The following is a 16,263-nucleotide window of genomic DNA, read 5'->3' as shown; positions in this document are numbered from 1 at the left end:
ATTAAACATTTATAACGTGACCTTTATTTTCCGTTATCCGTTGAATTATAATTGCAAATCGTCCGCAACTTCGTTTACTTATTCTATATCTATGATAGAAGACTTTCCGTACGCGTTAAATGGTTAAAAACGGTTGTAATCGATCTCACGCGTTATGAATTTTATGTCTACATATTATCATAATATAATATAAATATACACTTTATTTTTACATACGTTAAACGTTCTACCACAGATCATAGTGTTTATCTATTATTCTCATATGTACTATGATACATTTATATCTGAAGGATATATTTTTATTAACATTCAATATATTATAATATATGTATATCGAACGAATAATTAAATGTTTTTTTTTTTTTTTTTTTTTTCAGGAAAGATATGAGTCCACGTTACCAATAGTTGAATATGTATAATGTTAAGCTTTAATATAGTGAAGTGTTTTTATATGAAATTTAATGGTTCGATGATAAAGGCATGCCATAATAGTTAATAACAATCTACTACAATAGTTATACGAAAAAAACATCGTAATACCAATGCATATAATCACTTTATTTTTAAATTTATCTTGAAATAACCTTTGATAAAAATACTCGTAGTAATAATTTTGAGGTACCTATCTGTATAAATGTTTTTAACTTTTAATTTTTTAATTTTTATACTTCATTCAACTCAATTTTAAAACTAATAATTCAAATAACTTAGAAAACAAAACATTAACTTACACATTTTCAGTTCAACAGAGTTTGAGTAATTTATAATATTAATAATTATTTGTAGTTTATTGTAAACAAATAGTATAAAATAATAATATGTAAAAACAAAACTACCTATGTAAAAAATTGTATAAAATCAATGTAAACAATGTCAGCCAATGGCCACCGCTGCCAAGGCTTATTCTAATAAAAAAAATAAATAATTATTTGTGCTAGCCATTAGGTTTATATATATAAGAGTAGATTATAATGCCATACATGAATGTGATTTATATGGTTATATATATACAGGGTGTCCCACAGAGATCTGACGTTCTGACAAAGTTATTTACTTTTGTTCTAATCAATATTTTTTTTAAATTTCTTTTAAATATAATCCATAGACACTTGCGCTACATTTTTAGAATACATTTTTTATTTTTTAATACTGAAAATAAAAATCTTAAAAATTGATAAATTTTTTTTTCGAAATATTCAATATAGCCAATTTATAAATTTGATTTTCAGAAAAATGTATATGGTAAAAACACTTATTTAAGTCAAAAGGCTGATTTTTTACAATTTTTTTAAATATCAATATTTTCATTAGGTAAATTATAGTAATTTATAGTTTATACATCACATATTATTAAAATAAAATAAACAATAAAAAAAAAAATAATTAGATTTTAACATGCACTAATTTAAAAATGTTCTTATAAAATATTTTTAAAAAACTTTATTATTATTTGAAATTACAAGGCTTCTAACATAAACTAGATTGTAATTTACTTAACGAAAATATTGATATTCAAAAAAATTGTAGCCATTTGACTTAAATAAGTGTTTTTACCATATAAATTTTTTTTTAAATCAGATTTACAAATTGGCCATATTGAATATTTCGAAAACATTTTTTATATATTTTTAAGTTTTTATTTTCAGTATTAAAAAATAAAAAATAAAAAATGTATTATAAAAATGTAGCGCAAGTGTCTATGAATTATATTTAAGAGAAATTTTTTAAAAAATATTGATTAGAACAAAAGTTATTTCATTTGTCAGAATGCCAGATCTCTGTGGGACACCCTGTATATATATTTGTATTTTTTTCAAGTTTTTATAATGCTTGACTAATTATTAATTATTAAATGTTTGTCAACTGAAAATGTGAAAATTATTTTTGTTTTGAGTTTTCCTGGTCTTTTTTTTTATTTCATCTATTTTAATTATTTGACATTAAGTTTTTGGTCATTGTTTACTGGGATCGTGATTTGTTATGCATCTATATTGTTTAATGGTAAAAGATTGTGTACAATATTCAGCGATGTTTTTAAACACCGCGACTAAAAGCTTTTATTGTTGTTGTTATCTGTTTAATATACTGTGCATTAGTCAATAAAATACATTAATATCTTAAATTTTTCATGTTGTTAACATCATACTTTTAGGTTCTGAACGAAGTAATGAATGTATTGATTTTACAATGATGTGTGTTGTTTTTTTTTTTGTTTTTTGTTTTTGTGTCTGTGTACAGCATAACTAGTCGAAATAATGCTTCAATTTCAAACTTTGGGGGTGGTTTTCGATGTAAAAGTGAATATCCTTGGTGCGTTATAGAGGTCAAAAATTAAAATTTTCCAACAGTTTTCAAAAAAATCGAGAAAAACAAAAAAAAAATGACTTGTTGTTGAAGTTGAAAAATCATAAAATTTTTTGTGTTTATAACTAAAGATTAAAAATACAACACTAAGTTTTCCATAAGTTTTCCTTCAAGTAGCTATAGAGAAAACTCGAAGCATCATTATAGGAAAAATTTTAAGTGCGTTTGAATTTTAAATTTTTATGAAATAGCGTAACGATAACGATTTATCCTCAAACCATTTTAAATATTCGTTATTATTCAAAAAGTATAAGTCGTAGATACTTGAAAATTTTATCAGTTATTAAGATTGGCATTTTCTTTATATGATTTAATTTTCAAACATTTTGACTTTTTTCGAGATATTTATAGACAACTGAAATTTTCAATTTTTCTGAAAATTATCTTTTGAAGTATCGATACAATTTTTTTGGCCATATCAAAATACTTGAAAATTTAATACAAAGTTCCTCATAAGTTATTCTTATAGTGATTAAAAAAGTATAAAAATACATAGACACAATTTTTTTTATAAGCATTTAAAATTTAAATTTTGACTAAATATGTAAAAGTTACGGTAATGTTCAAATTATCTTAAATAGAAATTCATAAAAGTTTTTCTTTTTAAATCTAAGATTTGAAAATGTTATACAAGGCTCCTATCATGTTTTTACAATAGCAGTTGAAAAATAAAATAGATATATATGCACAAATTTTTTTTTAAAGTATTCAAAGTTTGAATTTTGACAAAATACGTAAAAATCACGAAAATTCGCAAATTATTTTAAACTAGAAGTTCATAAAAAAATTTCCTGTGATAATGCATGTGATCATTAATGCAATGATACCTATCATTGCATTCAAATTTAATCTACCCTAGTCAGAGGTCCACCCCACCCTCTAATGTACAGCAGAGCGATACCCACTTACCCTCTTTTTTTTTAATCGCATATTTTTAGGTTGTGTATTTGAAGTTTTTATTCGCTTTTTTAGGGTTAATATACACTTTTCCAGCTCTAATTATTACCGAAGTGGAGTGGTGCGACAGTGTTCATCAAAAAAAAAAAAAAAAAATAACTAGACCGGTGTGGTAAAATACACTCTTTTAAGTCATTTCGAGATAAGTACCTACATGATATCATATTATATAATTTAAGCATAATACTAAACGGTTGAATAATAAAATGGACAGTGGTATTATATAAAAAAATATATATTTAGTATATGTACGCTCTGAGTAAACGAAACGTATAGTATTTTTTTTTTTAGAACCGTTTTCGTTATTAATATATTATAATCTGTAAAAATCAATAATAATAATCAAGATATTTACGTTTTTCAATAAGTTTTTCGCCATCGGAATTCCCATGTTTCCCAGACCGACGAAGCCGACATTTGATTTCCACCGTTTGCTCTCTTCTAAACACACACACACACATATATGTCGTGTTAAACAAAATCAATATAAAAAATATAAATAATTTAATTCATTGGCGTGCGTGAACTCAATTATTTTAATACGTTTCTTGTATAGTCATTATTGCTGGGCCACTAAAATTAAAATTGCACCACTCGAGAGTTTATAGATACCTGTATAGTTTCTTCCCAAAGTCATGCATGTCATATAATATCAATACATAAAATTATATATATTAGATATACGTAACCAATAATAATAGTATTTTGTGAAAAACAACTTTACGATACTTAAAACTTTTTTTTATATGAAGTTTACAATCTATAGGTACCTATTATGGCACAATGAGTAAATGTGATACAGAATAGACATATAAGGTATTAAAACATATATAATATTAATATTTACAAAATTCACATCTATACTCTTCACGATCTAAAATCCGTCATCGACAAACACATTTTAACTCAATGGCAAATCTCGTGGTCATCACTTCATACCAAGCTAAATAAAATAAAATCTACAGTTTCTCCATGGCCATTCTTCTCATTACCAAGACGCCAGGAAGAAATTTTAAACAGATTACGGATAGGTCACACATGGGTGACCCATAAACACCTTATGAACAGATCAGATCCTGACCAATGTCAAACTTGCGGTGAAACTTCCACGGTTGAACATTTAATATGCCACTGCCGTAAATTCACCGACATCAGAACCAAGCTCAACATAGAAGACAATCTGAAAGAAGCTCTAAGTCCCCAGACAAGAAACATTGAAAAATTAATCAGTTATCTAAAACAAACTATACCAAATTATTTAACCTAGATATATCTCAATCCTTTTTTGTTCTTACTATTACCTTTGTTTTGTATATATTATTGTTAATGACTCATTCTTGTAAAAAAAAAATATATATTAATGTTAAAGGCCAATAACCTTTATTGTTGAGGCTCATTTAAAATTTAAAAAAAATATTAATATTAATATTAATAAATAGATAACAATAAATTACATAATACATGTTACGCTTGAGGAAAGCAACTACCCATTAGTGATACTTCTACTTGTTTTTAATATACGTAGGCATATATATAAATTATTTATTTAGAAGGTGATTTATATATCAAGCAAGTCACGGCAGCATTTACGTTTTAACTTTCTTGGAGGATTACCAGGGATTGTTGGTGTAAAGAAATTTCTAACAAGCGGATTGGGGTAAGATAACGAAGGTGAAAACGTTTGTAATACATTTTTGCTTCATCGTGCACTAGAGGCTTTTTAGATCCGAATTAGTATGATATCTAGTATGATTAGATGCGTTGGGAGGGGCATTTAATAATTTTCGAAGCGTAATATTTTGGAAAGTTTGTATCTTGTTCAGATTAAATTTTTTAGTGTTTTCCCAAAGTTGCAGTCCATATGTCCACATTGGTTTAACTAAGGATTTATAAATAAGGAGTTTAGTACTAGTGTGTGTGTGTATATTTTTTATTTTATACTTAAAACTGAGTTAAAAATTTCAATTAGTGACTTAAGACATAAAATATATTATTATGATGTTATCCCATTACGAATGAATAAATTCTTTGAAAAACCTTCGAGACATGAAACCCCAACATACGTTATCCCTGATTATAAACTTATTTTTTTTATTCATAGATTTAATTATTAGCATTTAAGATTGACATGAAGATGTTATGATACATTATTTATATAATATATTTATATGATAATCATTCGAATATATCATAGTCTTAAAGTTTGCCCCTGATTAAGACTGATCGATTAGAAAATGTGTTAATATTTTTCAAAATTAATTGCGAATATAATCACAAATTGGCTTTTAAAACTTTCAGATGTCATTAAAATTTTTCAGCCTTAAACCAATCCTGAAAAAAAAATACTTGTACAAATTGTAAAAAATATCAAATGAAATAAAAGTATATTGATTTACAAATTCTTAAAAACGTTTTACAATTTTTTGCAAACTATTGATACATTTGTCGAATAAATCAGACAAAATAATCAGTTGACATGCTCAACGGACTTAGCTTAGTAACTTGTACACAACGGGCTGTATTGGTAGCATATTTAATATTTATAAAACCGTAATACATGCAGCACTTATTTTTTGACTTGTTGGTTTATTTTATTTTTATAAAACTACTGAATAAATAAACTTCTCTGAAACATAACCGTTCGGATGGTGTGTATTTAACTACGTGCTGCAGGGTGGTATAGCGAGAGGGTGTGAGTGCGTGTGTAATAATTTACACCTCTTTTACGGTTATATTATTATATTCCCGAGTTACGCTATACTGTTGTTCTTTATATTGTTATCGAGTTTAAGTAATAATTTATTTTTGACAGGTAACCTGATTTAGAAGTCTGCAAAAGAAAATCTATTTGCTTTACTAATTTGGCTACCGAAATATAACGTTTATATATTATATTATATACATTATAAATAAGATATTATGTATACTAATATACGTGTTTCGGCTGTACGTTGAATTGTACATGTGTTTAATGATTTTTGATGATCGTTATATTATTTGTATGCATGTATGTATGACGTATATATATATTATACAGAGTGTCTCACTATTATCTGACATATGGAATAACTTTTGTTGTGTTCAATATTTTAACATTTTTTTTTTATATGATTCATAGACATTTGCGCTACATTTTTAGTATGATTTTTATTTTTTAATTCTGAAAATAAAAAACTTAAAAATCGGTAAACATTTTTTTGGATAAATTCGAAATAGACTATTAATTGTGAATCTGATTACATATGAACAAATTTGATGGTAAAAAAAATTTATCTAAGTCGAGTATTTTATTTTTTAGAATTTTTTAAAATTCACCATTTTTTTTGGTTAAATTAATTTGGAACGTAATAACTTTTTTTTAAATATGATTTTTTTAAATTTTCTAATATTTCTTAAATTATTTACTTGTCATAGAATATTAACAATTTTTTTCATACGTTTAATTAGCATAATTTTATTTTTTGTCGGATCTTTCTGAGACACCCTGTAGGTATATATTATGAGTTCTTAACGTATGTTTATCGATAAATTTGTTTAATGTTAAAAATTAAATGATAATGTTTAATAGAGAATATCAGTATAGGTACCTACGTGCTCTGTTGGCCAAGCCACAGGTCATTAAATTGTACACGTCATATTATACAAAATGCATGTTTTAATTTACAACGAATTAAATTCTAAAGAATGATTATAATGTTATAATTGAATTTATAGTAGTATATAACGTTCAGGTACGTTTGAATAAGCAAAATAGGAAACGTGTTCAAATCAGCGTGATGTTTTATTTTAATATTACATATATCAGCTCCAATAAAATATTGCATATAAATTTCATAGGACTTGCAGTACAAGACAAGATTTGGCATCCAACAAATATAAGTAACTTTCGAATGACTGGATAACAATTTTCTTTCGATGATTCCAAGAAATTGTTATCCCTTTAATAAAAAAAAATAAATAAACGATGGAGAAAATTAAAAAAAAATCTTATTGACATCAACGCCCAACGGATATCGAAAATTAAATAAAAGCATATTCTTATAATAAATGTCTTGTAACTTTTTTATTATAGCTTTTGTAAACGCTCTATTTTGAATTTTGAATTGTGTTTAATACATTTATATGAAATATTCATCATTTTTAATGATGACTACTTCCGATAAATGTCGATTAACCAACCACATACTTGTATATAACTTTCACACCGTTCCTCCAATTATACCGAATAATCTACGTCTCACCATATACAAACGTGCTTCACTTTATTCTAATATTATACGTTTTCTAGGTTTTGGTATATAATTACATAAACTCACCGTTACCGTTACATACGTATAGAATAATTGATAATTATAACATGTATTAATGTGTAAGGTGAAACTTCCATAAAAAATAATTAATAGACAAACAATCTAATGCATCGTTTCTCAACCTTTTTAGTGTCGTGAGTCGTGACCCCCAAAATAGGTACAAAATATGGTCAATCACTTTGCGACTTCCCCCTCCATCTATATTAGGTAAAAATTTGAACAGTAAAAATATCCTATCATTACTAAATTACTGGTTGTTATATACACACTCATCATAAGGTTAAAGGTATACTTATAAAGTCATACATTACTAATCATTAGATACGTATCTATATGAATCTAATGCACTCAGCAGTCTTCTTAAAGGTATTCATAAAAATGAGTATAATCCAGTTAAAAAGCTATTTTTTTCAACTATATGTAAAATAACTATTTGGCTAATGTTCTAATCAACTAAATAGGCATATGGTATCCGTTGTAATAATTTAGCATTTTCTTATTTATTTGAAAAATAATTTGTTATCACATGTTTATGTATATCCATAACTTTGTTTAAAACTAAATAATCAAATTTTTTTTTTTTTGTTTAATCAGGCAGTTTATAGTAATTTTAAATTTAGACAAAAACTAATAAATATTCATTAATTTATTAATTTAGTTGACACAAGCGAATAATTGTGTCTAAACCCTTATACAGCTATAGAGTGCAATAAAAAGGCTAGTATAATATGATGAACTTTAAGAAAAATTCCCAGTTATAAATTATAATTTTGAAAACAATTGAAAGTAGCACAACCACTATGCAAGTGATCCATGTGGATTGTTGAAAAAAAAATTAATCAAGGATTAAACAAATGACATTTAATTAGCGATTGATTTTTTTATATATATATACATGAGTACTCATCAATGTATGATTTAAAGACGTCCTATTAAAGTATTGTACTATTGATAATATTGATTTTAACCTATACATACACTATTTCTATACATGTAGATGTAGTATATTATAATATGTGTAGGTATCTTTAAATACCCAGGTACGACTAGTAATACCAGTACACATTTAATGACATTAACACAGGTGACCTAGATTAGGATAGGTGCTTGTGGGTATCTATTTTTATTCGGTCATTCATTAAGGCAATTTTTAAAATTTACTGCCTGAAAAAAAATAACTAATAGTTAAATAATTTTAGCAACCCTCAAACACGGCTTTACATATATTTTCATGTTTGGCAACGCCGATGTGTATAGTCATTACGCATGCATAGCATATAGCGATATTATATGGTAATAGACTCAATTTTTAAGACATGTGTAGCACACAGTTGATCTTAACATTGAAATTCGTTTTCGTGATGTAATATTGTGATCGTGCGTGGTTACTGCCACGGTCGCAGTCGTGGTCTGTGACTGATGAAACCGGCCGGCCTTGAAGTTGGAAATCGTTGTTCGTGGGCTAGAAATTGAAAATGATTCTGGGTTTTTTTTTTTATTCGTTTAAGAAGGCCATGGTTATTTAAAATGTTTTTGTCTTCACGTTATAATAATCATAATAATACTAAATACATCGTTATTATTATTATTAGAGTTATATCTCAGCTGGGAATTGGAATACGTGTCATATATTATTTAATATTGAATTAAAATTATGGTTAAGTTAGTTTAAATTGAAATGATATAATTTTAATAGATTTTGTTGAAATGAATAAATAACAATGATTGCAGTGCAGCGTATCAATTAACTCGTTCACGAGATGCAACATATTGGTTCATTGTCAGAAGTCTGGATATATTTCTTCTCCCCAAGACACAAATCTTTATTAATACCCAATATTAATCATAATAAAGGTCTATATATTTCATTGATAGATGGAACGAAAGGGGTAGATAAATAACGTTATTATATAATATAATATTAATTGTTTGTATTATTACGATGGAACTAATAATTGTATTGATCGATTGTCTCTTTTAAGTTGTAAACAATTATTTTAAAAGGAATAGTTTTACAAAATAATAAAGACAATCGTTATTACAATTTCATTACAATAATATGCAATTTAAATGATTTGTAAGGTTTAATTTGGATGTTGCTCGTCAATTCCCAAGAACGGTAAGAACCGTTAATTTATATTTAGTTATTATAATTTCGAAAGTATAGTATTGAAATAATGAGTTTAACCGTTTAAGTTATAATCTATATTTTTGATAAAGTATAAATATATTTTCTTTATAAGTTTCAACCTAGGTGTATAAAGTTTGTAATATCTATGTATATTATTTAATTATTCAATGTAATTTTGAATCGCACGTTAGAATAATATAAAACTAATAATGATTGAGTAAATTAGTTGCATTTATTGACGTAGCCATAGGCTTAGAATGGAGGGGGATAGGCTAAGGGGACTTAGCTCCATACTCCTTCGTACATTTTTTAGTCAAATTTTTAGGATATAATGTACACCACTATGGGCCGGTGTGCATCGATACCAAAATTATTATCACTGTTTAAGGTAGGTGTCAAGTAAGACGTTGATATAGTGACTAGAAGACATTTTTATAGCAAGATCGAGGAATCTTTAATATTCATTCCTTGTATAATGTATGATTGTATGAAAATTATTGTTAACTCTTGCCCAATTTTAAAATTACAGGAGACAAAATACCCCATAATTCCTCTTCTGGATACTTATGGACGTTGCAGTGTTGGGGATATTAATTGTTACAACAGTCTGGAATAATGACGATAATAAGTCGCATGAGAAGTTTAATATATCTTGGTACAATAAAGATTGGTGTATAAAAATCGTATTTATAAAAAATTGCATTCAACAATATTATTCAAGTTGGGCACCGATGAATGCAACAAATGACAACGTATTACAAGTAGTAATGATGTTTAATTATAAAATAATATTATACAAATTATAAATAGGTATCGAATATAATGGTGCGTTTTGTGAAGCACACGACTGGATTTTTTTTTGAATTATTATAATTTAGGTACCTATACAACATTATGATTTATTTTTTTCATGAGCAGTGGAATTTAAAAACACGGTGATACAGAGTAAAATGTGTACTGATAGATGGGTACCATTATGCTATTATAGTATACTGATATAGTAAAACCTATTAATACAAATTAATAATTAATTAGAAATTTCTTAAAAACCAATGATAAATAGTTTTTTTGTGTTCCGATTCAGTGCAATTTTTCATAGGCTTATAATTGTAATGATCATTAAATATCTAAACAATATAATCGAAGCTAAGGACAAATTGAATATAATTATTTTCAGTCGCCCAATTAAAAAAAATAATAACAATAAATAGATACTCGTAACGAGCAGACAACAACATTAATTATTTATTTATTTCATTATTTTAACTGCTTAATACTTATTGAATTTAAAAGTCGGAAAATAATTATGATTTTGATAATCAATAAACAGTGGTTTGCTCAAGGGTCACGTTTTCTATACATTTAGATAATTAAACTCAATTCAAAACTCAACACAAAATTAACTCGTTATATTAGGCTTTAGTTTGTTAGAAAAACTGCAAAAGTAACTGTTCATGTCGAACATTTAAAATTAAACCCAACTGCAGCACGTCAACGGCTTACCCCAAATAACATCACTAATCAACGTACAGTGGCGTATATATGTATATATATAGGATTTTATTTCCGGCTGGTTTGAACCCCTACCACCAATATTCTCCACTAAACTACGTATTAAATCGTATTATATTTACCAAGCGCTGCGGAAGTTTTTCTGTAGCCGCTCGCCGACTTCCGGAACACGTGGTTCAAACCACCGACCAACATGATCATATTTTGGGCTGGACAATTCACGGGCGGACGGAGATTTTGTTCTTACTTACAAGTTACACTGTGAAATGTCGATGGTAAAACTCAAAATATGATTTAGGTACGCGTGCGTTATGTCGTCGATCGTCGCACTTCTAGACAAGACTGTTATTGTGAATCCACTTGTAGCGGTGTTAAAATATGTTATCATTCAATACCATTAAAGTTGTATTTATAATTTATTGTTGTTACTGTTCACCCATCAAACGACGACGGTGACGTGTTATCACATTATTGCATAGAATTCATAATGGCCTTATTATTTTTTATGATATTATTATTATTTTTTTTTATCATTTAGTCTTATCTACTTAATTATTATTTTTTATTTATATACCTAGGTATACCTAATATAGTAATATCAAACTAGCACGTAAAGCTCACGGCTAATCGTCTGCTGGTATAGATAGCGCCGCAAACGGTTTAATTTTATTCGGACTCATTTGAATTTTATTTTAAACTATTATCGTTGATTTTAAGCGTTAATGAGTATGCCTCGCCTTGAGGTATTAGTATAATGGAATTACCTATGTATAAATCGTATCAATTTTTAATCGATACTCGCCTGCGTTTTGAACAGATCATAAATCAAAAATTATACAACAAAACGGTAATTTATGACGGTTAGTTGTCGTTTAGTTTTAATCAGACGCTAATTGGAAAGGAATATAATATGAGACAATGGTACTAATGAATTATATAGCTTTTTTTTTTTTATGAAAATTATTTAAAGTGTTTTGATCATTTCGATTTATTGGCTATTATTTATTTTATATTAGTTTGATGTAGGTACTTACAAATACATTTTTATAGATCATATCAAAAATAATATGATAAATACTGATTTGAAATTCTATTTTCATTCTCACTTAGGTAATAAATACGTACCTCATATTGTGTGAAAATACATTTTTTTTTATGCACTTTTCCCCTATTTTTAGCTGATACATGTTAGACATGTTAGTATATCGAATTCACAACCATAATACAAAATAAATTTAATCCATTCAAATATTGAAGTATTGTATCTACGTCGATATTGATATTATATTAAAAAACAAATAAATAGTAATTTCATATTAAATCAATTCGTGAAATTTTGTCAGCGGTGCAATAACTGTGTGTAACAATGATGCATATATTGTATATATATAGGTCACTTGAAAAATATATAGTTACTTTTATTTCAGAACGCAATTTTCAAAAACGAATTACCTTCCGTTTCCTGGATATGTGTCAATATTAAAGTAATTTAGTTCGAAACTAATTTCAAAATAATTTATACCAATATGATATGCGGATTTTCAAATCAATACATAATAATATTATGATGTATGTAACCTACCCTCTCTATTATTTATTTATTCTTTCAATATTAAACTCCTACGAATAACAAGATTTCAAAACACATTTATTTTTATTTAAATATGATTTAAATTATTATTTATACTTTTCTATGTAATATGATTTATATATTGTACGATTTATCTGTTCATCGTCTACTCTTATTAATTTATTTGTTTTCCAATTTTAAATCGAAATAGTATTGATCCTTTTTTAAATTTTAACGTTCTGATTTTATTGATGCTCAAAAGATTTTTAAAGTTTTCACACCATACCCATCTACGTATCAATTATAGATTACTTAATCTAATTCACACGGTTTCCTACAGAGCATCTTATTGTTTTATACAGTTTTTTGAACATATGAGTGACATTTTATGGACAAACATTTTTTGGCAAGATTATAAAATGTTACTGGTTAGATTAGTATAATTAAGTATACATATATAACACATTTTAGTATCAGTCACTGATGTATTAAGAGTGTTAGATTTTGATTTTCCTAATACAACTCAGCTGAATGTATTGGTTTTTACATCGATGTGTGTTATCTTTTTTTTTTTTGGTCTTAATGACCACAGTCGGTTATTGGAGCAAAAAAAAATATGATTACCTTTAACACTGATATTGTTTTATGGTGGTTAAAATGTATAACTCGTTCGTAAATTAGGTAGTCAAAAAAAAAAATATAAGAAAATTACCAATACTTTTTTTTTTTTTTAATACTGAGAAAAAACTGGACAAGACACTAGTTTTCAACTAAATCGGTTTATTTTATGAAAAATTTTAATCTGGATGCTGAGGAAACAGTTTCTCTGGTATCCACTAATCTAACTTTTTAATGAAAATTTTTTGATAATAGTTTTAAAATGAATAAAAAAAATTGTGAAATGAAAATATGAGGTTAATTCATCAGAAAAAGCGCACCTTATAGCTACAAAACAGCAAAGCGAGTTATTGTGGTTTATTTTTTATTTCCATTCAGACCTACCAAGAATTTTAATATTGAAACATTTAATTAACAATTAAAATTTGTACAACGCTAGTACGTGACTTTTATGTTTTTACGAGTGTCATGTTATAGTGTTATACCCAGGTATATTATAAGTAGTAATAGCAAGTTATGTTTCGATTTAATAATAATGTATTATAATATCATGTTATATCATATATATTAAATATTTAATTTAAGCTATTCATATTTTGTAAGCCCAATGGCCTATGCTGCCGAGGGCTCTTTTCTAATAAAAAAAAAATATATCATATATAAATATATAATACGACCGTATATACCTTAATCTCTACCAATTATTGGGCTTGTAAAAAAATAATAATATCGTTTTCTGCTTATTATATTGATATTATTATCTAAAGTATAATATTTCCTAATAAAGATAAGACGACAATAAATTGTCATAAAATATGATATGATAAAAAAAAATTCATTTTTGCGTAGCCAGGTGTTTCTATATTCAGTTTACTACATATTATTATTTTCATGATGTCGCCGCAAGTCATCGAGTACTTGAATTATTATATAATATGAACGTTTGTAATCACAAAACGACAATAATAAATAATATTTACAATTCTATTATGATGTGTTAGATACGCCGCCATTGTGTGTAAATATAAGATATATCATTAGGTACGCCTGTTGGATGTGTCAAATTGTTTTAAAATTTTAGCGCAGACGATTTTCGATTTATTTTGTTTCACCGCAGTGAACAATCAATTGAAAATGAAACGATTTATTGTGATGCGATCGAATAATTTACCCAATGATCCGTGAAATCAAAATCTTTTTATCCATCATAGAAATTTGTCCTTAAAGGTAGGTAAATATCTGCGAATATATAATTATAATATTTATTATATATTATATTATGACGAGGACGCCACATCCGCATGTGTTAACTCTGTCTTATAACGCGTAATATAGAAAATGTTACGCTCAGTAGTTCCCGTTTAGCTCCGTTTAGAGTTTAAAATTTAGAGTGAATTGAAGGTAAAATTATTATCTAGGTTATCACATGGGATTGTTTATTATATTTTAATTTCAAAGCGAGTTTTGAAAATTTTAAGATAAATGAAATTTACGATTTTAAAAATACTCATAACTCGGTCTGAAATAAAAATATGATAAAAAGCCCATGTGATAGCCTAGATAATTATGTTACCTTTAATTTTTATTAGCGGTCAATTCGCTCTAATTTTTAAATTAACGGAGCCAAATTCTAAGCGTAAAATTTACTATGTCACACACTTGTAAGCCGTCTTACAACACATGCTGGTAAGACAACACATACTGCATGTGGCATCCTCTTATATGAGTCTATTAAATATTGTGAGAAAAAATCTGTGGTATTTTCACATACGCGAGCCTAATCGCTCGCAAACTGAAAATGTCTAAGACAAAATAATAATTCTAGAACGTTGAAAATCCGTATAATATATAACGTGCTCGTGATCTTACCGGGGACCATATAATATCGCTTTTGAGGTTTGCTTCAGACACTTTTAATTAATAATATATCGAGCGCGGTGTTATTTTAATCCCAAGCTGCTATCGTATTTTTATGAATCAATAAACTGAAAGTTCTATTCTTGAAGGGTTGATGAGACGAGATTAAAATAGATATAATAGGTATACCTATCGTAGATTTATATACTCTTTCATCGGAGAGTTAATGAAATTCTTCAAAGTTTTGGTCCATTATGCTCGATTATATATATCTAGATAATAATATTACATGTACATTGTACATACTACATAATAGGTTAGGTTATATGTTGCATCTAAAACTCCGAGACTATGACCGGATCCCCGAGCTTTATGCAATAATGTATTAGGTACAATGTTATCTTATTATTCATACATAATAGTTTAATAATAAAATAGCCAAAATAATATATATTTTATTAAATGGAACACATAGTTATTTTGAAATTTTACCATTTATAAATTAAGTACTAGCCGAACCGTTCTAAATCGTACGATACATCCGCGTACGTGTTGTATCCTTCTCATACAACGTATATGCTATATACCAAATTTCTCGTTGAAAATAATCCATTTTATTCTGTTTTTCATAAAATTAGAGTGAATTTACCTACCTATTATTATAAATTGAGAGCATCTCAAAGGATTTTATTGATTTTTTCGTAACTTTCAAAATGTAAATGACTCGTTTTATATTTAAAATAACAAAAAAAAAAAAGCCTCTTAGGTAATGATTTAACCTTTAAACTTTATATCGCGTCAATTCGTCCTGTTTCTAAAAATAATCGAATAAAATGGTTTATTATCGCGAATGTAAAATCGTCGTAATACTGTGAGTCTGTGAGATGGATACAAGAACGGTTAGAGCTTAATACACGTAATAAACAGAGAAACGCAGCGATTCG

General features: G+C 26.8%; 1 protein-coding gene across 1 annotated transcript in view; it reads right to left on the bottom strand.

Annotated features, from left to right (window-relative positions):
• LOC107165644 (uncharacterized) overlaps positions 1-11,710 on the bottom strand; it is a 42,852-nt gene extending 31,142 nt beyond the window's left edge. Inside the window, exons 1-2 of the mRNA XM_089229838.1 lie at positions 11,397-11,710; positions 3,677-3,762 (exon numbers count right to left, since the gene is read on the bottom strand). Coding sequence (XP_089085964.1) covers positions 3,677-3,762; positions 11,397-11,475 — 165 coding nt within the window. The 5' untranslated portion in view covers positions 11,476-11,710. The remainder of the gene's footprint in view (positions 1-3,676; positions 3,763-11,396) is intronic.
• Positions 11,711-16,263: the final 4,553 nt, after the last annotated feature.

The sequence above is a fragment of the Diuraphis noxia genome, unplaced genomic scaffold, assembly GCF_037042655.1.
Source record: "Diuraphis noxia isolate RWA-SAM2 unplaced genomic scaffold, SU_Dnox_SAM2 contig0005, whole genome shotgun sequence".
NCBI lineage: Eukaryota > Metazoa > Arthropoda > Insecta > Hemiptera > Aphididae > Diuraphis > Diuraphis noxia.
Note: the sequence above shows the minus strand (reverse complement) of the source record. Positions and strands in the feature narration are given on the sequence as shown.